This window comes from Pristiophorus japonicus, chromosome 21, assembly GCF_044704955.1.
Source record: "Pristiophorus japonicus isolate sPriJap1 chromosome 21, sPriJap1.hap1, whole genome shotgun sequence".
NCBI lineage: Eukaryota > Metazoa > Chordata > Chondrichthyes > Pristiophoridae > Pristiophorus > Pristiophorus japonicus.
In genome coordinates this window covers 18822967-18849975 of record NC_091997.1, presented here as the reverse complement: position 1 = coordinate 18849975, position 27009 = coordinate 18822967, and the positions used below count along the sequence as shown (strand labels likewise).

Below are 27009 nucleotides of genomic sequence, written 5' to 3'. Positions count from 1 at the left end.
GGTGAATTTAGACAATTGACCGAGGACTTTTAGAAAGAGGAGTCCTTACCTCACTATGTAGGTCCAATGTCCAAAATTCAGTTTCTTCCCTCAGCGATCCTGTTCGTGACGCCAAAATTGTTAGATCTCTTAATTTTCAATGAGATGCGAACTCCGGTGATAGATTTAAAGTAACTTTATTCTGGCAGCTGCAACAAACTGCTGGCTTTATGCCAGGTCCTCTGTCCTTCTGAAACACATGGCAAAAAATGGCTGTACTTATCCTGGATCAATTTACAATCGTGACCTCGCCCCCTTTGACCTTATTGGCTCAATTGACATGTTGTTAGCCCATAATTGGCTCGCTGCCAAAAGCCCTGAAATGTCAAGTTGATTGATGTCTTAATGCAATGTGCTCGCTCTCACATAGGCAAGGGTCTGTGTTTTCTCAATTTTGCAGCCTGTTTGAATTCTCTATCACAGGTATGTTATCCAGAGAGATGCTGTCATAGTGAATGATTCCCCAGTTTTTTGGGGTCCATTGTTATTTTTATTTTAAAACAGTCATTTTCAAATATTTCTGTGTTAGGACCCCTCTACAAATACTGACACACTGAGGACCCTCTACAAATATTGACCCACTCCGAGAGACTTCCTGCCAATACTGACCCACAGTGAGACACCTGACAATACTGACCAACTGCGAGACCCCCCGCCAATACTGACCCACTCCGAGACCCCCCACCAATACTGACCCACTCCGAGAGACCCCACCAATATTGACCCACTCCGAGACCCCCCACCAATACTGACCCATTCCGAGACCCCCTGCCAATACTGACCTATTCCGAGACCCCCCCACCAATACTGAGCCACTCCGAGACCCCCCCCCACCAATACTGACCCACTCTGAGACCCCCCGCCAATACTGACCCACTCCGAGACCCCCCACCAATACTGACCCACTCTGAGAGACCACGCCAATACTGAGCCACTCCGAGAACCCCCATCAATACTGACCCACTCCGAGACCCCCCGCCAATACTGACCCAGTCCAAGACCCCCCCCAATATTGATCCACTCTGAGAGACCCCGCCAATACTGACCCACTCCGAGACCCCCCGCCAATACTGACTCACTCCGAGATCCCCCACCAATATTGATCCACTCCGAGACCCTCTGCCAATACTGAGCCACTCCGAGACCCTCCGCCAATACTGACTCACTCCGAGATCCCCTGACAATACTGACCCACTCTGAGAGACCCCCTGCCAATACTGACCCACTCCAAGACCCCCCACCAATACTGACCACTCTGAGAGACCCCGCCAATACTGACCCACTCCGAGACCCCCCGCCAATACTGACCCACTCCGAGACCCCCCGCCAATACTGACCCACTCCGAGACCCCCCGCCAATACTGACCCACTCTGAGATCCCCTGCCAATACTGACCCACTCCGAGACCTCCCGCCAATACTGACTCACTCCGAGACCCCCCCGCCAATACTGACCCACTCTGAGAGATCCCACCAATACTGAGCCATTCCGAGACCCCCCGCCAATACTGACATTGATTGAGAACTGGTTGGCAGACAGGAAGCAAAGAGTAGGAGTAAATGGGTACTTTTCAGAATGGCAGGCAGTGACTAGTGGGGTACCGCAAGGTTCTGTGCTGGGGCCCCAGCTGTTCACACTGTACATTAATGATTTAGACGAGGAGATTAAATGTAGTATCTCCAAATTTGCGGATGACACTAAGTTGGGTGGCAGTGTGAGCTGCGAGGAGGATGCTATGAGGCTGCAGAGTGACTTGGATAGGTTAGGTGAGTGGGCAAATGCATGGCAGATGAAGTATAATGTGGATAAATGTGAGGTTATTCACTTTGGTGGTAAAAACAGAGAGACAGACTATTATCTGAATGGTGACAGATTAGGAAAAGGGGAGGGGCAACGAGACCTGGGTGTCATGGTACATCAGTCATTGAAGGTTGGCATGCAGGTACAGCAGGCGGTTAAGAAAGCAAATGGCATGTTGGCCTTCATAGCGAGGGGATTTGAGTACAGGGGCAGGGAGGTGTTGCTACAGTTGTACAGGGCCTTGGTGAGGCCACACCTGGAGTACTGTGTACAGTTTTGGTCTCCTAACTTGAGGAAGGACATTCTTGCTATTGAGGGAGTGCAGCGAAGGTTCACCAGACTGATTCCCGGGATGGCGGGACTGACCTATCAAGAAAGAATGGATCAACTGGGCTTGTATTCACTGGAGTTCAGAAGAATGAGAGGGGACCTCATAGAAACGTTTAAAATTCTGACAGGTTTAGACAGGTTAGATGCAGGAAGAATGTTCCTGATGTTGGGGAAGTCCAGAACCAAGGGTCACAGTCTAAGGATAAGGGGAAAGCCATTTAGGACCGAGATGAGGAGAAACTTCTTCACCCAGAGAGTGGTGAACCTGTGGAATTCTCTACCACAGAAAGTTGTTGAGGCCAATTCACTAAATATATTCAAAAAGGAGTTGGATGAAGTCCTTACTACTAGGGGGATCAAGGGGTATGGCGAGAAAGCAGGAAGGGGGTACTGAAGTTGCATGTTCAGCCATGAACTCATTGAATGGCGGTGCAGGCTAGAAGGGCCGAATGGCCTAATCCTGCATCTATTTTCTATGTTTCTATGAGAGACACCCTGCCAATACTGAGCCACTCCGAGAGATCCCGCCAATACTGGCCCACTCTGAGACCCCCTGACAATACTGAGCCACTCTGAGAGACCCCGCCAATACTGACCCACTCTGAGAGACCCCCCCTCCGCCAATACTGACCCACTCTGAGACCCCCTGCAAATATTGATCCACTCTGAGACCTCCTGCCAATAATGACCCATTCCATGAGACTCTCTGCCAATATTGTCCCACTTTGGGAGACCCCCTGCCAATACTGAAACATTCCCAGGGACTCTATCCTAGCTTCTGAAAGACAGTCTGAGACACCCAAAATAAACAGTGACACCATCGCAGAGAATATTTTTATTTGTTACAGCAAGAGAAATAATCTGCGACATTTTATTACCATTGTGACAGACCTCAATATGAAGTTGCTCGAATTTCTTCACTGATGGGGCTCCGAGATATTCAGTACTAAAGTGGACAGATGATTGTCACCAACAGAATTGTAATTCTCAGCATTGTATAGATCTTGACCCTGTTCCATATGATACACGTCCTGAGTAGGAATGGTGTTTTGATTTTGTGTGTTCATACTCTCTCTTTCTGAGAAATACACAAGCTTGTTTGTAATTGTACCAAGTGAAAGTCAACCATCTTGGTGATTCGGGCGATAATAGAAAATGAAGATAATCTGCCTCCCCAATTTTAATCGCTCCACCATTGGTGACCGTGCCTTCAGCTGCCGAGGCCCTAACCTCTGGAATTCCCTCCCTAAACCTCTCTGCCTCTCTGCCAAGACTCCTTTAAGATGACGTTAAAACCTATCTCTTTATCCAAGCTTTTGGTCATCTGTCCAAATACCTCCTTATGCCATTCGGTGTCAAATTTTGTTTGATAATGTTCCTGTGAAGCTTGGGACGTTTGACTACGTTAAAGGCACTATATAAATGATAGTTGTTGTTGTTATAAGTTAGGTGTGCTGAATATATAATTCCCTCTGCTGGATATCTTGTTCAATGAAGTTGGAAAGAAAATTGACGTTTGATTCCTGTGTATCAATTTTACCTCCTTCCCTTGTTCTTCCCGTCTTTAGCCAGTTCCAGTGTTTTGGTTGGGCCTGGGAAATGTGTATTTTTTCTGTATTTGTATCCCACAGCACGCAGGTGATAAATATAATACTCCAGAATATACATCAGCTTAGGGTATACGTAGTGAAAGGAAATTGCCAAGTCGGAGCAGCACTCAGGACCCTGGAGAAAGAAGGAAGCTATTAGTTACCACCGAAAACAGAGAAACGGCAACCTTTTCTCAAAGATTTTAAACTGTGAACATCACTTCGATTATGTTACCACAGATGCAGTCTCTTTTATCTCCAAAGTAGAATTAAGAAATTTGTTGAACTATGAAATATTGTTCTGAATTCTAGTCAAAAAGCCACATTTTGGAATGCCACATGAATGAATTGAGTGTAATATCTCCAAGTTTGCAGAAGACACTAAACTATGTGGTGATTTGAGCTGTGAGGAGGACGCTCAGAGGCTGCAGGGTGACTTGGACAGGTTAGGTGAGTGGGCAAATGCATGGCAGATGCAGTATAATGTGGATAAATGTGAGGTTAGCTACTGTGGGGCCAAAAACACGAAAGCAGAATATTATCTGAATGGTGGCAGATTAGGAAAAGGGGAGGTGCAACGAGACCTGGGTGTCATGGTACATCAGTTATTGAAAGTTGGCATGCAGGTACAGCAGACGGTGAAGAAGGCAAATGGTATGTTGGCCTTCATAGCTAGGGGTTTTGAATATAGGAGCAGGGAGATCTTACTGCAGTTGTACAGGGCCTTGGTGAGGCCTCACCTGGAATATTGTGTTCAGTTTTGGTCTCCTAATCTGAGGAAGGACGTTCTTGCTATTGAGGGAGTGCAGCCAAGGTTCACCAGACTGATTCCCGGGATGGCTGAACTGACATATGAGGAGAGACTGGATCAACTGGGCCTGTATTCACTGGAGTTTAGAAGGATGAGAGGGGATCTCATAGAAACATATAAAATTCTGATGGGACTGGACAGGTTAGATGCAGGAAGAATGTTCGGGAAGTCCAGAACCAGGGGACACAGTCTAAGGATAAGGGGTAAGCCATTTAGGACTGAGATGAGGAGAAACTTCTTCACTCAGAGAGTTGTTAACCTGTGGAATTCCCTACTGCACAGAGTCGTTGAGGCCAGTTCATTGGATATATTCAAGAGGGAGTTAGATATGGCCCTTATGGCTAAAGAGATCAAGGGATATGGAAAGAAAACAGGAAAGGGGTACTGAGGTGAATGATCAGCCATGATCTTATTGAATGGTGGTGCAGGCTCGAAGGGCCGAATGGCCAACTCCTGCACCTATTTTCTATGCTTCTATGTTTCTATGTTTTGGGGAGTGGTGGATGGGAGTTGGCAGGAGGAAGAGGAGAAGGAATAAATATACAGGTGAGACCCCCACCATTCATGTATGAACATGAGCTGATAACCACTTCACATTACTGTGCATTAATCAGTATCAAGGAGCCACGGTTCAGGTTTTAATATGTTCCGAGCACAACTTATCCCTCAAAAACAAGCAAACCCGACTCAAACGCATAATTTCCCATGACCACAAACTGTGGATTTCTTGACTTACCTCAGTCCTCCGCTTCCCCAAGCATTTTATAGGCTTCACAGTGGGCCTCAGCCTTAGATTTCCTCATTTTAAAAGTGGCTGCAGGACCTCCCCATGACAACTAATAATGTCCTGAACCACAGAACATAGGGACCCATAAGGTACATGTCCCCAACATCAAGAATTGAATTATTTTTTATTAACCTAACTGTACTTAAGCTGGTTCAAGAACAATTTGTTTTAAATTTGTTTTGCAGTTATTGGTCATTAAAACCATGCAGAAACCAAGCGCAGGCAGCAGAAGGAACGTGCAGCAAACCAGCCCCACCCACCCTTTCCCTCAACAACCTTCTGTCCCACCTGTGACAGGAACTGTGGTTCTCATATTGGACTGTTCAGCCACCTAAGGACTCATTTTTAGAGTGGAAGCAAGTCTTCCTCGATTCCGAGGGACTGCCTATGATGATGATTAAAGGGATGAGCAGGAGTGATGGAAGGATTCAAATCAAAGTCATCCTAGCCGAGTCCATAGGTTTACATAGATCTATTATTGTTTAATTGCCACTGAGCTCATGTGGCATTGGCTCTGATAATATATTCCAAAGGAAAAGAGTCTACACGCAGTTGTTAATTACCCTCATGCATCACTGAATCCTAGCATGTGTTAAAAAATGATTTGCATTTAGCTAACATGAAAGTTAACATACTGGTATAACAAGCAATTAAGAAAGCAAATGATATGTTGGCCTTAATTACAAAACGATTTGAGTATAAGAGCAAAGATGTCTTAATGCAATTATATAGGGACCTGGTGAGACCACACCTGGAGTATTATATTCAGTTTTGGTCTCCTTACCTAAGGAAGGATATACTTGCCATAGAGGGAGTGCAACAAAGGTTCACCAGACTGATTCCTGGGATGGGGGGATTGTCCTATGAGGAGAGATTGAATAGACTAGGCCTATATTCTCTAGAGTTTAGAAGAATGAGAGGTGATCTCATTGAAACTTACAACATTCTTACAGGGCTTGACAGGGTAGATGCAGGGAGGATGTTTCCCCTGGCTGGGGAGTCTAGAACCAGGGGTCACAGTCTCAGAATAAGGGGTCGGCCATTTAGGCGTGAGATGAGGAAAAACTTCTTCACTCAGAGGGTGGTGAATCTTTGCAATTCTCCACCCCAGGGGGCTGTGGAGGCTCAGTCGTTGAGTATATTCAAGACAGAGATCGATAGATTATTGAATATTAATAAGATCAAGGGATATGGGGATAATGCGGGAAAGTGGAGTTGAGGTAGAAGATCAGCCATGATCTTACTGAATGGTGGAGCAGGCTCGAGGGGCTGAATGGCCGACTCCTGCTCATAATTCTTATATTCTTATCCAGCACCTTATCACACCTCTCAGAAAAACTTTAAAGCTCTTCATGTACAATGAATTACTTTGAAGTGCAGATCCCACAAACTTAATTATTTGATGAATAATTAATTGATCTAATTTTTCCAAATAGTGTTGGTGGAGCAATTCAGGGTGGATAACAAATTGAACCTTGCCAGCGTTGTCCTTATCCCGAGGGAGGACTGCTGGTCAGTATAGCGGAAGAACTTCATGCTCTTTCAATGGAAATGAAAATGGGGCGATGGAGATAATGGGCAGGCGATCTGCAATGCCAGTTTTATGTCCGAGCAGCAAGTTGAAATGTAATGTCCCTACCACCAGCCTGTCTGAGATCAGCTAACTCAGTGTGGACCAGGGATTAAACCTGGGTCTCTCCTAGTCTGTATGGCTCCTGCGCTAATCTCAGCAGCCATTATACTGTCAATGGATTTAGTATATTTGGATTTCCAAAAGGCGTTCGATAAGGTTGCTATGCAAGATGAGGGGGTAGAAATTCACCCCTGCCAGAAACCTGGCCCACCTACTGTTTTCTAAGTGTTTTTACCATCAGGTCAGATGAGTGGGACTCTTGAGGCTAGACTTTCCATAACTTTTGCATTGCTACCACCCACTTAACATTCGTTTTAACACTGAGATGAGGTATAACGCCCAGATATTGCCCATTTAGCCAAACAATGGAAACTTATGCCCATTTATCGCTCACTTATCGTCCAGCGTTACTTTCGACATATAGTTAATGCCGAGAATTAATAATACCATCAACCCATTTTTTTTTTGCCATAAAAGTCAGAAAAATGGAAACTAACACCCATAATATCGCCGAGCGTTACTTCTGGCATCTCGCATACATATCGCCGAAAATATCGCTCGCTGAAACAAACGCTGAGAATAAGTTACCCTCACCTGACCTTGACTCAGTGGTCTGGACGCCATTTTGTAAATCGGATAGTTATTGTATTGGGGACTGTAATTTCTCAGCCTGTCTTGATGACTACGCACATGCTGCAGGCGAGAGATGGCAGAAGGTATACTGAAGAGCATTATGTGCCCAATCAAAGAGGTGGCAGACTATGGAGAAGGAGGACGAGAACTTAACACCCCACGCACTTACAGGGAGAAGCGGTCTTATCTGAGAAAATGCGCAACAATGTTATGTTAAATAAAATAAATGTAATGATAATATTTGTATTACTTCATACTTATAACACTAAAAATCACCCCACCCCACAACAAATTTATAACATTTATATCATTTATTAAGTTTTCAACATTTCCAATAAGAATACTGACACAAATAACACAAATGCAAAAAAAACAAGGTATCCCCACCCCCCTTCCCCCAAACCTCCCAACATTTATTCACGAGCAACAAAAGCAAGATCAATAATGTCACAACTCCAGCTCCTGTGGCCATGCACCTCACTTTCCTTTTCCCCCCTGCATCTTCTCCCCACCTCTACCCCTTTCCCCTTCCCCTCCCGACTCCAAGCCGCCTTGCCGCAGTGCTCCTCTGGCACTGCTTCATTGGAGGGGATGACTGCAGATCCGCTGGTTGGCCGGATGCTGGAGAGGACTGTCCCGAGGAGGGAACGTCCTCCGAGCCAGAAGCAAGAGCTTCCTCCTGGCTCGCATGTGTCATTGGCAATGGGGGTGCGGTACCTTGGGGTTCAGTGCTGCATTCGGGAATGCTGGTAGCCCTCTGGCACCAGTATTCCTGGCTATCACCTCCAGGGCCACCGCCATCCACGGCATGTTCTCCTTCATGGTCGCGGATATTGTGGCCAGCTGTTGGGATATACCTCCCATTGTCTGGAGGATCTGCTGACCTATGTCAACACTCCTCCTGGACAAGTGTACCATGTCCCCGCTGAGATCTGCCGATCGTGGAGCAGTCCTGCTGTGTCGAACCAACCTCCGCGGGGTGGGCGCCAGCGCCAGCATGGAGACACTTGATGTGCCCTGCGGCAAAGTGCTCAGGCCTGCCACCTCCACGGTGGAGGAGGATATGGCCGCAGGAGCACTAAATGTCATCGGTGTGCTTGACATGGAGCTTGTTGCTGCAGGCTCCTCCAACTCCTCACTGTCATCAATGGAGAGGGCACCCTGCAGCTCAATGGGCGAGATTCGGGGCTCCTCACCACCAGAAGCATGATCCACCGCCGATGTCGATGCCGGATCCATACTTTGCCTCGGTGCTGTTGCCTATGACTGCGCTCTTGGCTGAGCTACAAAACATAAATGAGGTAATTAGAGAAGTGGGTGCGAGGGTCACAGGGTAATTCAAACGCTACACACAGCATATGCACGCGAACAGCACTACTGTTATCAAAATAATCACAGACATCACATTTAATGAACATGACCAAATTCTGCATTACAATGATTTTCATGAGCCCATCAGTAATTACATAACATTTTCATCAATCAGCTATAATTTATTGTACGGATATGAGTGGGTGTGGCATCTATTGACTTTACATCACGCAATGGTGTATCCTTTACTCACGTGGCATAACATTTGGTTCTGCTGCTGCACGCGTGGCCGACTGGGTGTGGATCCCCACTAGAGCCTGCTCCTCGATATCGGTCAGCTCACACATGACTGGTGGGCCACCACCTGTGGACCGCTGCTCAGCCCTATTCTTCGAAAGCTTCTTCTGCAAAAGGTAACAACAGCACGACATGGCATAAGATCATTGCATAAGATCATTGCTAGGTACTGTCACAGATATTGATACAACACATAACCGACAGATGTTATAATTATTATTATCATTATTAACCTAAACACATATACTGTAAACGTAGGATTTGAGTAAAACATTACCAATATAACTGCAATACATCAGATCTGAATTTATTTACTCATTACACTTATAATTCCAATTATATAAAGATATAAGTAAATGTAAATAAATGTAATACTTACTCAGCCGGAGCCGACAAGGTCGTTCCAGCGCTTGCGGCACTGGTTGCCCTCACGCATCTCATGCATCACCGATGAGACCACCTCAGCGATTTCGGCCCAAATCTTCTGATACACCTTCGGGGTGGGCTTCCCATGCCCACCCCAGGTCAATTGACCCCAACGCGACTCCACCTCCTGCAGGAGGGCAGCATTTGCCTCGTCCGAGAATCCCCTCGCTCTTTTTCATCCTCCCATCTCCAACGCCTCTCCAACCTCACTGCCCTCTCCAGCCTCCTCCATCTCCACATCATGCTCTCTCGCCTCCTCCCTGCCTTCCATTTTATTAATTTTTTTTCTCCCGATATTTCTGTCTCACCAAACTAAATAGTGCTATATTTTGTTACTACTCCTCACAAAAATTGTTCCAACCTCCCACAACAGCCAAACAAACCACAAAGACCCAGACAACAAACCCACACATGCTTTCTCTTCCTCTCTGCTCTCTCTCTCTCTCTCTCCTCTTCTGCGCATGTGTTGGTGACCCCTGACCTGCTGAAACGTGGGAAAAGACCGTTGCTATGGACGCCCAACATTTTACGACAGAAGAAAAAAAAATACCGCTAACGCTCATTACACATCGCTCCCGCTAACGCCAATTTTATACAGTGGAAACTAGGGAGTTTGAAAATGGGCAATAATCCGGCGATCTCAAAACCCATAATAACCGCCCACGCTGGAAATAACGTCCCATTTTTGGGCAATCTGTACAATAATGGAAAGTTTAGTTGATCCATTTTCAGCTCTTTGCCAATTTTTTGGGAGCGGATCAGAAGTCAGTCATAATGGGGGTGGAAGTGTGGCGGTAAGTGGGGCAGAAGTGGGGTCGGGACGAAGTTTCCGCCGTTGTCAGTCAGCGGCGGAGCGGTGCTGACGTCAGTGCGTGTGTGCATCACCGCGTCTGTCCCCTCATTTAAAGGGGAGAGAAGCAGCGGTTATTTAGGCTCGGCCACTATGCCACCAGGGAGGGTTTCGGCCGGGCCAGCAGCCTGGCTCGCAAGAGGGGGGGGGGTGCCAGGCTGCCCGTTGGCGGCCCGGCTGAACCTAGGGCCATAATTGTTGGGCCGATCGGGAAGTCGTCCGGCAAAAACAAACATGGCAGCCACGGCAGTGTGCCCTTCCCTTGAAAGGGCCGCCATGCTGCCGTGGCTCACAGAGTGAAAGGAAGGTGCACCGACAGAAAAAGCTTTTGAGGGCACCGCGCGGCGGATCTATGATTTTTCCAGCTAACGTTCACGGTTGGGGTGCCATGGAGATGCGGGAGATCGGCGGTGCGCGCTTTGATGACACACTTAGGACGGTCGGCAGTAGCGGAGTGGAAGTGGGGACCGCCAGAAAAATCCCCGAGGTGAATTTCCATCGTGGCGGCCATTGGACCGGAAGTCGGCGGCCGTTCGACTCCACCGCCGCGTTCTGGTGCTAAGTGGCCATTTTGGGAGGCTGAATTTCGGCCCCAAGAGCTCATGGGATTGAGGATAATATATCAGCATGGATAAAGGATTGGTGAACGGACAGAAAACAGAAAGTAGGGATAAACGGGTCATTTTCCGGTTGGCAGACTGTAACTAGTGGGGTGCTGCAAGGATCAGTGCTTGGGCCTCAGCTATTTATAATCAACCTTAGTGACTTAGATGAAGGGACCGAGTGCAATATATCTAAATTTGCTGACAGTACAAAGCTAGGTGGGAAAGCAAGCTGTGAGGAGGACACAAAGAGCCTGCAAAGGGATATAGGGGCCGAATTTAATTGCCAGTAAGGCCCGCCCATGTCTCGGCAGTCCCTGGGCGGCGCCTACCTTTTTGCTGCCCGCTGCCGCCGGCAGCCAGTTTCGGCTCCGTTGTGTGGGCGGCAGCGGCAGGCAGCGGGAGTCGGCGAGCGGGAACGGGTGTGAGCGGCCAGCGTCATCAGTGTGCGGCAGTTGGAGCCCCTTTCATGTGCATGCGCATGCATGGCAATTTGTTTTGGTGTCGTTTTTTTATCCCATCTCACGTCATTTCGGCCGCATTTGAGGCTGCTGGGTCTTCTGCACATGTGTATAAAGGCACACCATTTTCTTCCAGCTGTGAGGGGAGAGTTTGAGGTGGAGATTGGAGAGGAGAGAGTTGGAGGTTGGAGAGGAGAGTTTGCATTTGAGAGGAGGCAGTCGGAGAAATTGAGACCCACAAACTCTTGAGCAGCCATTCGTTTCATCGTTGACGATGAGTGGCCAGAAATCTGCCATGAATACTGGCAAAACCAGGCCCAGAGCTCCCCGGTTTAATGAGGAGGAATTGGAGGAGCTAGTAACGGAGGTGGAGCGCAGGTACAAAGACCTCACCCCGGATGGACGTGGCAAGCCTCCACCATCACAATACCGATGCACTTGGAGGGAGATCGCTGAGATCGTGAGCGTAATGGGCAACGTTGAGCGGGATGGGGGCCAATGCCAGAAACAGTGGAACGATTTGGTGGTAGGAGCAAGAGTGAGTAAAAATGGATTCGTCCCCTCCTGTCCAACGCCAAAAGGGTTATGCGCCAGATGTGTGTGTGTGTGGGAGTGTGTGTGGGGGACATCGGCAAAGGGACTAAAGGCTGCAACGTTTCTTTGTGCAGAAGAAAAAAGCATCTAAGGCAGCAAACCTGCGTGGGACGGGAGGGGGGACCAGCAGAGGTGGTCAAATTGAGCAGGCTGGAGGAGCGGCGTTGGTATTGGTGGGTGACCGCCGCCATGCAACCACAACGGTTGATGCAGATCTGGTGCTACAGCATGGTCAGGTTATACTAATCTGTGGTCTGAGCCACACTCATGGCATGAAAGGTCATGCAATGTTAAGGCACTCGTGATTTACCACACACTTTGTTGCCCATTATTGGTGTGCCCATGTAGAGATGGAACTCCTTGCTGGCAGAATGTGAGATGGCACGGCTCACACCTCAGCTTGACCAGCAGTAGACATCCCGCTGCTCTCCTGCACAACCTCCTCAACCAGAGGCAGTGAGGGGCAGGGGAGCGGCACACCATGGTATAGGCGGGGCGAGGAAGAGGAGCTTGTGCATCGCTTCAAGGGGGGGGGAAGAGAGGTGGTAGTGCCAGGTAGAGGGGTGGGTGTTGGTGGTGTAAATGTTTGTAAATGTTATAACCTTTGTTATTGTGCACTTGTAAACACACTCATACTGTTAACCCTCTCTTGGTGAGTGTCTGATTTTAACGTCATGTGTGGTGCCTTGTGAGAAACACATCTGTCCCTCAGGTCATCTGCTTTATCAGCAATATCTTCCCATCCACATATGACTGCACTGTATAATGGGTCCTGTCATCAGGCCATCGCAACGTGACAAGGAAGGGTCACCAATGCAGGAAGCCTGCCATTCAATTACTCTCACTTTACCTATTTGCAGGGCAGACCTTAAGGCTTGCACTTCAACCGATTTTTTCCAAGGCCAAACATGCGGAGTGCCACCCCTGAGATGACATGGTCATCAGTTACATTGCAGTCCATTAAATGTCTTTTCCCGTGTTCCATATCTCATGTAATGCTCTTCTGACTATCAGTTGCAGCGATGCGCCATTTCTTTACATCTTCTACCTCTCCCTTGTTCAGCCTGATATAATCCCATACCCTCTGCGCAGTTACAATGGGCCCAAGTTTCCACATGATTCGCGCCTGATTTTTAGGAGCAACTGGTGGAGAACGGACTATTTTAGAAATCGCAATTCTCCACATTTTTTTTTCTGCAGTTCTAGTCAGGTAGAACAGTTCTAGTTTAGAACAGAATTTTTTCTTCAAAAGGGGGCGTGTCCGGCCACTGACGCCTGATTTGAAAGTTTCCACAGTGAAAATGTACTCCAAACTAAAGTAGAATGGAGCCAGTGAAGATTTTTGTAGAACTGAAAAAACCTGTTCTACACATTAAAAAATCAGGCGCAGGTTACAAATTAGGCGTCCAGAACGAGGTGGGGGGGAGGGAACTCATTAAATTCGACAATAGATCTTTATTTATACTTCTATAAATATTATACAAATAAATCCAACCTGAATAAACATTTATAAGCCAAGAAAAGATTAAATAAACCATCTTCCTACCTGTGTGAAAGTGCTTCAGCCAGGGAGAATTCTGCAGCCGTTCGTGCCGCTGAGCGGGAGGGAGGGGGAGAGAGGGAGAGGGAGGGAGGGAGAGACAGAGAGAGAGAGGGAGGGAGAGGGAGAGGGGAGGGAGGGAGGGAGAGAGGGGTGGGGGTGAGGAGAGAGAGCAGGGGGGGGTGAGGAGAGAGAGCGGGGGGGGGGGGGCGTGTCAGGTCGGGGAACAGGAGCGCGGGTCGGGTCAGTCGGGGGGGGGGGGAGCGGGTGTCGGGTCGGGGCCGGGGGGGGGGGCGGGGAGCGGGTGTCGGTCGGGTCTGGTCGGCGGCGGGGGGGGGGGGGGGGGAGCGGGTGTCGGGTCGGGTCTGGTCGGCGGCGGGGGGGGGGGGGGAGCGGGTCTCGGGTCGGGGCGGGGGGGGGAGCGGGTGTCTGGTCAGCGGGGGGGGGGGGGGGGCGCGGGTGTCGGGTCGGGTCGGGTGGGGGGGGGGGGGGGAGCAGGAGTTGGCCGTGGGAGGAGCCTCATTGACGCAGCCCCAGTGAGGCCATTCAGCCAGGGCTAGGGGCTGCGTACTTCGGGCCCCTCCCACACAGTTCGGCGCCTGGAGCTACTGCACTTGCGTGCCCACTGTAGCGCGCATGTGCAGAGGTCCCGGCACTGTTTTCAGCGCAGGGACCTGGCTCCGCCCCCCCCACAGCTCGTGCTGGCTCCGCCGAGGGCCAGAAGACCTGTAAGTAGGTGGAGAATACCGAGGATTTTTTTAGGCGCCGTTTTAGGCGCGATAAACGGGCGCCCAGCTCGGAGGGGTGCCCTTTTTTTTTTCTTGTGGAAACTTGGGCCCAATATGTGCCTAAATATGTTCCGCATTAAATGCTCTCATAACTCTTGGAGGGCATCGCCACTGAGCCTTTACCATCTTTCGTTACTCATTGCCGCTTCCTCTACTACACCTTCCCTTCAACGAAGTCATATGGAGTTACATATCTGAACTCTTTCTGTGCAGGATAAGGTCCATCACATTACTCTATGTGCTGTGAGAGTTATTTGATCTGTCAGATTTATTACATTTCTCAGAATAGACTTATGTCTGTCACCACAACAAGGCATGCTGGGTACGTCTTTTTAGATGAATCAGAACAGATTTTATGAAGTAGTTTCCTTGTAGTTCAAAGAAAAACACATTAACAAGGCGATAGTGACAGTCTAGCTGTTGAAACCTCAACGGTAGGCCACTGCGTCACTGCGGTGCTTGTCTCTTGCTGTGTTCTATTGATCGTAGTCCTTCCCCAGTTTGCTCTGTAATCGTGCTGCCCCTAAAGTCGAATAGATGTAACTTTATACCTTTTTCCTCCCATGCAAATGCTGTCAGAGTCTGCAGCTGTCTCAGGCTTACAATAAATAGATCATTCTAACCCTAACCCTCTCACCCTCTATGTTATATGTAGTGCTATCCCTGAGAACTTCTTGAAGGACTGTGTCACAGAATTAATTAATCAGCTTGGCTGCATAAAATGTGACATGCTGAAGACTTTTCACTTATTCATAATTATTTTGCCTTCGCCATTGGGCTTCTCGATGAAGGTCTTTCAGCAAGGTCAAAGAAAAAAGTCTCCATCAGCCTAGACCACATTTCAGTCTCTTTTATCACATCCAGAAGAAACATGGCTATCAACAATAAATTAAAGCAACATCCACCTAATCTTTTCCCAGCAGTCCCACTCCTCATGGTCCAGCATCTGCACCATAGCCATGATGTGCAGCACTCAGAGCCCTCCTCCCTGCCGCCTGACTCACGGCCAGCTCACACCTGCTTTTTGCCAGCGGTCCTTCTGACGGGCGACAGGTCGATCGGAGGCCAGCATCGCTGACCAAAATGGGCGACATGCAGCATCCGGCATGGGCGGGCGCAAGAGTAATGTGATGGACCTTATCCTGCACAGAAAGAGTTCAGATATGTAACTCCATATGACTTCGTTGAAGGGAAGGTGTAGTAGAGGAAGCGGCAATGAGTAACGAAAGATGGTAAAGGCTCAGTGGCGATGCCCTCCAAGAGTTATGAGAGCATTTAATGCGGAACATATTTAGGCACATATTGTAACTGCGCAGAGGGTATGGGATTATATCAGGCTGAACAAGGGAGAGGTAGAAGATGTAAAGAAATGGCGCATCGCTGCAACTGATAGTCAGAAGAGCATTACATGAGATATGGAGCACGGGAAAAGAACCTCCCGCCGGGCGGAACCTGGACAGCAGATGGGCTGTTCCAGAGGAATCGCCCAGAAAAACTACATTTCCGGTGGAACCTCAGCGGCTGCGGGCGCAACCTCCACCAATTTCAGCCCCATAGGCTGGTTAAGTTAGTGGGCAATAAGATGGCAGATGGAGTATAATGTGGGGAAGTGTGAGGTTATTTAATTTGGTAGGAAGAATACAAAAACAGAACATTTTTAACATGGGTGAGAAACTATTAAATGTTGGTGTTGAGAGAGATTTCGGTGTCCTCGTACCGGAAACGCAGAGAGTTAGCACGCAGGTACAGCAAGCAATTAGGAAAGCAAATAGCATGTTGGCCTTTATTGCAAGGGGGTTAGAGTATAAGAGTAAGGAAGTCTTGCTACAATTGTACAAGGCTTTGGTGAGATCACACCTGGAGTACTGTGCACAGTTTTGGTCTCCTTATCTGAGAAAGGACATACATGCCTTGGAGGCAGTGCAACAAAGGTTGTCCTCTGAGGAGAATTTGAGTAGATTGGGCCTATACTCTCTCGAGTTTAGAAGAATGAGAGGTGATCTCATTGAAACATATAAGATTCTGAGGGGGATTGACAGGGTAGATGCAGAGAGGTTGTTTCCCCTGGCTGGAGAGTCTAGAACTCGGGGGGAAATAGTCTCAGGATAAGAGGAGGAGGAATTTCTTCACTCAGAGGGTTGTGAATCTTTGGAATTCTCTACCTGAAAGGGCTGTGGATGATGAGTCATTGAGTATATTCAAGGTTGAGATAGATAGATTTTTGGATACAAAGGGAATCAAGGGATATGGGCAGCGGGCGAGAAAGTGGAGTTGAGGTTGAAGATCAGTCATGATCTTATTGAATGGTGGAGCAGGCTCAAAGGGTCATATGGCCGACTCCTGCTCCTAATTCTTATGTTCGTATCAGACAAAAGAAAGGTGGTACACCTTTCAACAGCAGTCACTGGAAACTTTTTGTTCCTTATGCCAACGGTCGCACCCTAGATGAGTTCAGCTAATTCAGCAAAGCCCAGCAATCAATCCTTGGACCTTTTGGTCCGAATGAGTCCATTACAAACTGTGATAGCTGCCATTTGGATTTGATTATTGGTGAAATATCTGACTTGGAAACTTTCTTTATTCTGCAATAGGAGTACAGTTTCAAAGAAACAAAATGTTAAGAACTGTCAATACCTCTCACCGCATCTGCTCAAGGGTCATGTTCTAGGCTCTTGTTCTAGGGTCATAAAAATATTTCACAACTAACCCAAAGCATTGCTCACAAATCCACGTGTTTGGTACAATGACTAACATCTGTCCTGCTGACAGCTCCTCGCCTGCCATCTGCCACTAATTGAGTCCAGGAGGCAAAGGATATAAAACCCATGAGATTACAAGACACACAACAAACACCTGATAAACCAAAATGGAAACTCCCCTACTGAACAAGGCTGATGGTGATAAGCTTTAAATGTGCTACTGGCTGTTCCAGGTGGACTTGCAATAGGTAAGACAGTGTTTGGTTCTGACAAAAATGTATTTTCACTCACCCGGATTCACAATAAAGCCTGCATGGTGCTTTACATAAGAAATAAGAGCAGGAGTAAGCCATTTGGCCCCTCGAGCCTGCTCTGCCATTCAATAAGACCATGGCTGATCTGATCTTGGCCTCAACTCCACTTCCCTGCCCGTTCCCCATAACCCTTGACTCCCCTATAGTTCAAAAATCTATCCATCGCCACCTTAAATATATTCAATGACCCAGCCTCCACAGCTCTCTGGGGTGGAGAATTCCAAAGATTCACGACCACTTTCTCTTGGGAAATTGTAGACATGCCACCCATCATCTTTTTGGTAAGTGTGTTGGACTTCAAGAGAAGGTGGGTGTTGTTCCCATTTTAGAAACTAGACATGGAGCTAGCCAAAACTTTTGTATGATTTTAGTTGTGTTAACTTGGCTTTGTTACAGGATAATAAATTGACTTTTTGGGGAGCCATTTTGGATTTTTTTTGGATGAATCTCGTTCTTTTTCTCTCCAATCTCTCCCCTCCCCTCCCCTCCCCTCCTCTCTCCTCTCTCCTCTCCTCTGGTCTCCCCTCCCTTCCCCTCCTCTCTCCTCTTCTCTGGTCTCCCCTTCCCTCCCCTCCTCTGTGCCTGCTACCACTTCCTAATTGCATAGTTGGATCTTGGAAGTCACCACATGAGGAATCATGGACTTGAACTCATTCTCCCTGGCTACTTAAAGGAGAGGAGAAAGGGGACAACACTTTCAACACAAACTATTCCCGTCTCTTTGTGTCGCCTGCACAGGTTTCCACAAATCTTATATGAGTTAGAAGATAGGCTGCATTACTCTGCTGCATTACACCCTCGAGGTGATTGACATTTCAGACTGGGGATGGAATCTGGTTGGAATTTGTGCTGATGCCACCAATGTGCTTAGTCATTCATCACCTATACTTGCAGAATGGGGATTAGTATTCATTTTGTTCCTGTTGACTATTGATTAATGCTCTAACCCAAAGCTGGCAGAGAGTGCGCAGCAACACAGGATTTAATGTCCCCTTCCGATCAGCATCCGGGAATTAAAATGGACACCAATTCCCATTTTCTTAGTGCGGGTATTCATTGACCAAGCTTAACACAGATATCATTGACGAGCATAGAGCATAGCCTCCATGGAGCCTGAAATACAGCTTCCCTTTCAGTTCCTCCTCCAATCTACCTGAAGACAGGTGGGTAATTGAACTAGTTACTCAAACCCAAAGTATCCAATCAAATATTCAGAATGAAAATTCAAACCATTTGGTTTGATTGTTCAGATCTGAAAGGGAGGTTCTCCATTCTCAACTCAAGCTGTTACAGGGTTTGATTTTGTTGCTAAATGGTAATTGCTAACATTGAGGTCGATTACAGCATTAGTCTTGGCTGTTTCATTGTCTGTAATGATGCTTTTCCAAACCTTCTATAACATGCATTATTGTGTGCATTTGTTCCATAGAATTCATTATTTGCCACAATGGAGGGATGCAGTCCACTTCCTGGGAGGATAATTGAGACCAGCCCTAGTTTGACACGGTAGGGATAATCTTTCAATGGGCAATCATAGGTCAGCCGTGGCTCAGTGGGTAGCACACTCACTTCTGTGTCAGAAGGTTGTGGGTTCTAAGTCTCACTCCAGAGACTTGAACACAAAATGCAGGCTGACACTCCAGTGCAGTACTGAGGGAGCTCTCCGCTGCACTGTCAGAGGTGCCGTCTTTCAGATAAGATATTAAACCGGGGCCCCGTTTGTCCTCTCAGGTGGTTGTAAAAGATCCACTGGCACTATTATGAAGAAGAGCAGGGGAGCTCTTCCCGGTGTCTTGGCCCATATTTATCCCTCAATCAACATAACAAAAACAGATTATCTGGCCATTAACTCATTGCTGTTTGTGAAACCTTGCTGTACCCAAATTGGTTGGTATGTTTCTTACGTTACAACAGTGACTACTCTTCAAAAATAATTGGCTATATAGCACTTTGGGATGTCCTACGATCATGAAAGGTGCTATATAGATGCAAGTCTTTAAAAAATATAGATTTGCTGTAAAAATTAAGGTCTCAATTTCCTGCTGTATTACTTTAAATAGAGCGTTAATCCATTTATTGCAAACAGCCATTGAATGGTCACCAATCAGAAAATGTTCCCAGGTGAATGTTTAGGCTTCTGATTGGCCTATTTAGATCATGTAATCAGGTCCCCAGCATGTGCAGGTAAGACTCAGGTCCTTCTGTTTTAAAAATAGATATATTCTTCAAAAAAATATCCTGACAACACTAAATATCAGAGCTGCATCACGGTAAATTATTCCAGGGACTGGACATCCAGATGTAATAATTACTCATCCTGCGGGATCATGAACTCAGAGTCTGTGATAAATCAGTTCAAAACACTCAACTGCATTTTAGTTACTTTCTAAAACAAACATTGTTCCCCCCCCCCAAAAAAAGAACTCTTGTGGATAATTGAGAGGCACATAAGAGTTGGAATCATAACCTTACTCTGCATCACCCCTCAATGCCTCTGAGCCAGTTTTCCTTTGATGTCACCAGCACCCAACGTAAGAACATAAGAAATCGGAGCAGGCGTAGGCCATTTGGCCCCTCAAGCCTGCTCCGCCATTTAATAAGATCATGGCTGATCTGATCTTGGCCTCAACTCCACTTCCCTGCCCACTCCCCATAATCCTTGACTCCTTTAGCACAAAAAAAGGGACAGGAAAACTGAAGGAGAATTGTTTTCACAAGTGGATTCTTTTAAAAGCCAGGCTGGTGATGGCTGGACAGATATTGGAAGGTGTCATTGTTATGAATTTATTTAATGAGTCAAACAGATGAACATATCTATGCAAACAGAGGTATTATTGACATCTACTTTGTTAACAACCAAATATAGGGCAGCGCTATTCAAGAGCAAAGTCCAAGAACTGTCAGACAGAGAAAGATTTTTTCCCCTCGCAGTGTCACTGGGAAACTCATCCATTGTCTGTGACAGGTACAGCTGATAAACCCTCAGGTCTCCACTTACAACTGTACACTCAGTTCTTATCCCAAAAACACTCTATAAACTACGTCTAGGCACTACAATCATCTGTTCATGTCCAGTCACAGTGCCAGTCAATTTTAAGGCTTCTAATTGACTGTAATAATTCAGAAGTGTAACAAAAGCAACAAATGCGTTGAACATTCTTCTCCACTCACTGCGTTGTACAGCCGCTCAAGGTTAGGCTCTCAATGTCGTACAAATCTCACACACCACAGCTGGAGTATTGCGTACAGTTCTGTTCTCCTTATTTAAGGAGGGAAATATTTGCATTGGAGGCAGTTCAGAGAAGGTTCACGAGGTTGATTCCTGAGATGAAGGGGTTATCTTATGAAGAAAGGTTGAGCAGGTTGGGCCTATACTCATTGGAGTTTAGAAGGATGAGAGGTGATCTTTTTGAAATGTATAAGATTCTGAGCGGGCAAATGCAGAGAGGATGTTTCCCCTCGTGGGGGAATCTAGAACTAGGGGGCATAGTTTCAGAATAAGGGGTCGCCCATTTAAAATGGAGATGAGGAGGAATTTCTTCTCTCAGAGGGTTGTGAATCTTTGGAATTCTCTACCCCAGAGAGCTGTGGAGGCTGGGTCATTGAATATATTTAAGCTGGAGATAGACAGATTTTTGAACTACATGGTCGTCAAAGGTTATGGTGAACAGGCAGGAAAGTGGAGTTGACGCCAAGATCAGATCAGCCATGATCTTATTGAATGGAGGAGCAGGATCGAGGGGCTAAATGGCCTACTCCCACTCCTATTTATTATGTTCTTATGTATGTTCTCATAGCTGGCTGCTTCCCACAGGGAAAGTAGCATTGACTATATGCAAGAATAAGCCAGCTTCCTTGACGGCTCAGAGGATAGGTTGCCCAAAATTCCTGGGGAGTGGTATGAACCAGGGGAACTTCCCACTTGCCTGCTGCCCATATCCCCGACCAGTTTAAAACCCGAGGGGTCAGGCCAATTGAAATATTTTGGGTGGCCACCCGTACTGGTCTGGTGTGATTGGCTTACCAGTGGTGGAGGGACGGGGCGATTTTCACTGCAGCACCTTGCCAAGCCAGCCGGACACAGTAAAAAGCAATCCAAATTTGCCGCGGGGCAAGCTAGCATTTAAAAAGTGTCTGGGATCCACTTCCGTCAGGATGGCTGGTGTCTTCCTGCCATTTCTGGCTTGCCCTGCCACAAGAAGTGCCCACTTCCAGCAGAACTTTGGAAAGTCAAACAAACCAGACAGAAGGCTCAGCAGAACTGGGTACAGTTTTGGTCTGCTTATTTAAGGAGGGATATACTTGCATTGGAGGCAATTCAGAGAAGGTTCACCAGGTTGATTCCTGGGATGAAGGGGTTGTCTTATGAAGAAAGGATGAGCAGGTTGGAGTTTAAAAGAATAAGAGGTCATCTTATTGAAACATATAAGATTCTGAGGGGGCTTGACAGGGTAGACGCAGAGAGGATGTGGCCTCAACCCCACTTTCCTGCCTGTTCACCATAACCTTTGACTACCCTGTAGAACCATCTGCCTGGATGCTTCCTTTGTTCAACCAATATGCCTCTCACCCCCAGCCCCTGGAAATCTCAGGCACGGGATATTTATCTCTGATTTATACAGGCCAAGGAGGCCCCATCTTCAATCTCAGGTTTGTACTCAGTTCGTTGATCTTGCCCAGGGCAGTGACACGGGTGTTACAAATGGCTATCGAGTCTCTGGGTCAGGGAGGGGGAGATTCATTCAGGCCCATGTTCCTGATTGTTGCATACCAACTCCTACTGGACATCGGGGGAGTACAGACTAGGCTTGGCTCCGCGTCCTCTATACTCATGTGGCTTGACGTTATGCAACATGAAGGGTGCTTTATAAATGCAAGTTACTGTTGATTATGTACAGAGTATAATAAGAAGCAAACTTACGTCTGTCGCGTTGTACTTGCTGTATTTCCAGTACCAGAAACTTTTGCTCAGACGGCCTTTTATCAAATGGCTCAGCAGTGAAAGAGGCAAAAATGTCTCTCTTAAGTGATTATCTCTGGAATCTGCAGGTGCAATTCCAAGTATTTCCATACATGTTCCCAGCGCCATATCCTCAACGTGGGAAGTATGACTGCAGGTCTTATCGCCAAAGGCTGCCACGTACCTGTTCAGTGCTTCTCTGCTCAAAACATACCCGGCTCCACCGCTCATGTACCCCTGTTTGAGATCAGTTTTAAAGTGCCTGCCCACATACACAGGCTCATCGGGGTTGTACTTTGAAAGCAGCAATCTGAGATTGTCCATGACTACATAGGTGTCGTCATCAGCCTTCAAAAACCAGTCGGCCTTGTTGATGTGGTGCTTGTGCACGTAACGGAAGGCTTCAATGGTTTTCCGGTACAACTCCTTTCTGCCCTCTTTCGTTCCCAGCCCGATGGTGGGAAAATCCGGATTGCTTTCGGAGCTCATGAACAACAGAATGCTGCAGCGCTTGCCCCAGGTGGCTTTGACGTGCTTTGCTTTCAATTCCAGGTTCTTGGGTGTGGTCATCACCCAGCAAAGGATACGCACTCTCCTTTGCAACTCATCCGCCGCAGAGTGATCACTTTCTGTCAATGATAAAAAAAAAACAGATTGCAACACCTTCATTGCGTCCAAACGTAAGCCATAAGAACCATCAGAAATAGGAGCAGGAGTAAGCCATTTGGCCCCTTGAGCTTGCTCCACCATCCAATAAGATCATTGGCTGATCTGATCCTGGGCTCAGCTCCACTTCCCTGCTCACGCCCCATAACCCTTTAATCCCTTATCGCTGAAAAATCTCTCTATCTCCGCTTTAAATATATTCAATAACCCAGCCTCCACAGCTTTCTGGGGCAGAGAATTCCACAGATTTATGACCCTCTGAGAGAAGAAATTTCTCCTCATCTCCGTTCTAAATGGGCGACCCCTTATTCTGAAACTATGCCCCCTAGTTCTAGATTCCCCCACGAGGGGAAATATCCTCTTTGCATCTACCTTGTCAAGCCCCCTCAGAATCTTATATGTTTCAATAAGATCAGCTCTCATTCTTCTAAACTCCAATGAGTATAGGCCCAACCTGCTCAACCTTTCTTCATAAGTCAACCTTTTCATCTTAGGAATCAATCTCGTGAACCTTCTCTGAACTGCCTCCAATGCAAAGCTTCTGTGTTAGGTGTGAGCCCACTTCAAACATAATAATGGTCATTATTTGAAATGCATCGACTATTGTTCTGTGGGCAATTACACACATCAAATATCAACCAGCAAAGAGCAGTGCCAGTGAGGGTTTCTAGTGTTTGTGATAATTAAGCATTCTGCTCAAAATACACATGCATATTGAGCGCATGACGTCAGTAGCCTTTTAAATCCTATATACGCATCTTTCTTGAAACATGTTTTTCTCCCTTACAGCCTTGAAAGAGCAGACTCATTTTTGGGGTATGTCTCCATGGATCCAGGCAGTACAATGCATATTCTTCATTTGGAAGCCTAGACAATCAACGCCAGAAATCAGGAGCAGGAACTCTGTCTGATTGTTCCTCTTCCTAGTCTGGGGTTTGAAATGTTAACTGCAGTGTTGCCTCCGCTACCTTGGCTGTGAACAGCCAACTCGGCACAGATCAGGGACTGAACCTGCCACCTTCCTGATCTGTACATCATTGTACCACACCAAGTGCTCCAATTACTGACTCAGCCCCCAGGAGGTTCTTTATTTTAAACTTTAATAGCACACATTAGCCAGTGCATTGAGATGTTGTGAATTTAAGCTCTGTGCAAATAAATGTACCATTAGTTAGTTCCAGGATTATGATAGATCTTTACTGTTGAGCCACTTTATCCTGTGTTTCTGACTGAAATTGAGTGAGCTGACTGAAACCCAATATTTACTCAAGCTCGTCCGAATATGAAACACTTTGCACTGTATTGTGGGATGTGCTAGTGCAACATTTAATGATTTGTCAACTGGAACCATGACAAAAAGCACATGCATTTTCCTTATATGGAGTTAGCGATGTTGGCTGGCTCATCGAGTGCCGGCCAAGTGAAAGAACCCGACTAGTCAGCCTCTTATGGATTCAACCAGAAAAGCCACCTGCAGATCCTACAGTGCCAGGGTTGGTAGAGAAGGCTCGAAGGGCCAATTGGCCCACTCCTTCTCCTATTTCTTATGTTCACATTCCCCCAGTCGAGGAGGACTTTGCAAGTGTGAAAAGGGAAGCACAGGCTCGGGAAGAATGAAAAGGGTTAAATAACTGCTCAAAACATAAAAAGATTAAATAAAATTAGAATTTCAGCAGCTTTGCTAACTCGAGGAGCAAAAACGGATAACTAAAACAACACCACTTATCAATTTCAGTCACAAGTAAATGATTGGGTACTTACTTGAACTAAAATTCATCATTCCTTTCACAAGGGAACTGTAATAATGGAAGTTGTGACGGTTGTGATTAGTCGGCATGTTATGTTGAATGTGAAATGTGGCCTTGCTAATAAAATAAGAGCAGATGAAAATTCCTATCACAATCCCAGTGATAAAGTTGATAAAGTTGATAAAGGACCTTGAGGCTGCCATCGTGTTCTAAAAAAAGCAAAAACAAATCACCACATAATTTGAGAAAGACCATGAATTAAGCTGCAGTAACCCTTACGAGGATACTTCCTTCGCCTATTCCTATGCAAGATCGATTTCAAAATGACCTGTTCAAGGGCACAGTTGCAAAGCCAATTGTTTGCTTTTTAGACTAGAGAAGCTGGGGGTTGTTCTCCTTGGAGCTGCGAAGGTTGCGAGGAGATTTGATAGAGGTGCTCAAACTGTTTCTCTCGCCACAGATGCTGCTTGACCTGCTGGGTGTTTCCAGCATTTGTTGTTTTTGTTTTGGAATCCAGCATCCGCAGTATTTTGCTCTTGTTCAAAACCATGAGGGGTCCAGACAGAGTAGAGAGAAACTGTTCCCATTGGTGGAAGGCTCGAGAACCAGAGGACACAGATTTAAGGTGATTGGCAAAAGAACCAAAGGCGACATGAGGAAAAACTTTTTTACGCTGCGAGTGGTTGGGATCTGGAATGCGCTGTCTGAAAGGGTGGTGGAGGCAGACTCAATTGTGGCTTTCAAAAGGGAATTGGATACGGACCTGAAGGAAAAACATTTGCAGGGCTACGGGGAAAGGGTGGGAGAGTGGGATGAGCTGAAGAGCTCTTGCAGAGAGCCGGCACGGGATCGACAAGCCAAATGGTCTCCTTTTGTGCTGTAGTGATTCAATGATTCTAAACTCCATAATTCAATTTAGAAATCAAAGGCCAATGGCTCATTATTGGGGAAAGGGAGAAATGAAGGAAAATTGAAAAATTACATCCTGTACTTTCAACCAGGTTAAATCTAATTTCCCTTGACTATAAGTTCATGGTAATATTTACCCATGTCAAACTGTTACCTGTGCAATGTACAGTGCAATGCAAAGTCAGCAGACCAATTAAGCTGAAGGTTGCATGTTGGAGTCTGGCCAGATGCACATGCATGTTTGCATACTCCAATTGCCTTTCAATGTTAGGACAGAGTCAATGACAGCACAAGATCACAGCTAATATTAGATAAATTTAAATTTAAGTGTAAGTACCACCAGGGACTTGAGATCACATGAGGCCAAGGTTACATTGTAACCAGTGCAAAGCCCAAGTGATACCACTTCTTATACTAGTTTCACACCTCTTGCCTTGAGTGTGATCAGGAGTCAGATTGCTGACTTGATTCCTTACGTTGTGCAATTAGGTTTGTGTTAATAATCAAAAACTATTTTGTATTAACACAAGAGCAGTTGTAGAACTTGTCCATTAGTGTGCTGCCCATCTGGATTGGATCATTTGATGTCTCCGTTTCCCCCCACCCCCTCCCCACTGCCACCAAGCAAAGAATCGTACCCTGAAACATCCAATGTCCCACCAAGCAGAGAACTGTACCCCAGATCATGCTTCGTGCCTGACCCTAGGCAGTGGGTGTCAGAAGGCTAATTGGAATTGGAGAGTAGCAAAGCCGAGGCTGATCCCATTCTCACCAGAAGCCCACACACTTTCCAGCAACATGCACTGGGTGGCAATCAGGAAGGGATACCTTGTCTGATTCTTTGCTCTTCCTCAATGTAGGGGCACTGAAGCCAGTTCTAGAGCTTCTACTTCTGCCTGGTTAGCTAATTCACAGACTGGGAATTGAGCAAAGTGCCTTCTGGTCTATTAGGCTTAGCATTATAAGCATTATTCTTATTATTAATATGTATATTCTCTTCAAGATTATGAAAGGGTTCGATAGGTTAGACGTAGAGAAGATGCTTCCACTTGCAGACGAGATAAGAACTAGAGGCCATCAATATAAGATAGTCACTAATAAATCCAATAGGGAATTCAGAAGAAATTTATCTTGAGAAGTGGTCAGAATGTGGAATTCGCCATCACATGGAGTAGTTGAGGTGAGTAACATTGATGCATTTAGGGGGAAGTTAGATAAACAC

At 46.6% G+C, this 27009-nt stretch overlaps 1 protein-coding gene and 1 long non-coding RNA gene across 2 annotated transcripts; one reads left to right on the top strand and one right to left on the bottom strand.

Annotated features, from left to right (window-relative positions):
* Window positions 1–3037: 3037 nt before the first annotated feature.
* On the bottom strand, window positions 3038–25081 carry LOC139233618 (glycoprotein-N-acetylgalactosamine 3-beta-galactosyltransferase 1-like). The gene is made up of 3 exons (XM_070864026.1): window positions 24892–25081; window positions 22426–23093; window positions 3038–3894 (listed from the first exon to the last, which is right to left on the bottom strand). Exons 1-3 carry the CDS (start codon window positions 25079–25081, stop codon window positions 3706–3708), a joined length of 1047 nt encoding a protein of 348 aa, XP_070720127.1. The 3' UTR covers window positions 3038–3705.
* On the top strand, window positions 14344–24555 carry LOC139233619 (uncharacterized). The gene is made up of 3 exons (XR_011588187.1): window positions 14344–14431; window positions 18934–19010; window positions 23920–24555. It is a non-coding gene; the product is annotated as an uncharacterized lncRNA (long non-coding RNA).
* Window positions 25082–27009: the final 1928 nt, after the last annotated feature.

What these genes read in the sequence shown, in the direction of transcription:
- LOC139233618 (XM_070864026.1), bottom strand. Translation starts at nt 25,081, where the DNA reads ATGGCAGCCTCAAGGTCCTTTATCAACTTTATCAACTTTATCACTGGG. An exon ending in AATGATGAATTTTAGTTCAA is followed by an intron (nt 23,094 to 24,891) that starts GTAAGTACCCAA and finishes TATCATTGACAG; the next exon opens with AAAGTGATCACTCTGCGGCG. An exon ending in GCAAGTACAACGCGACAGAC is followed by an intron (nt 3,895 to 22,425) that starts GTAAGTTTGCTT and finishes TTCTTTCTCCAG; the next exon opens with GGTCCTGAGTGCTGCTCCGA.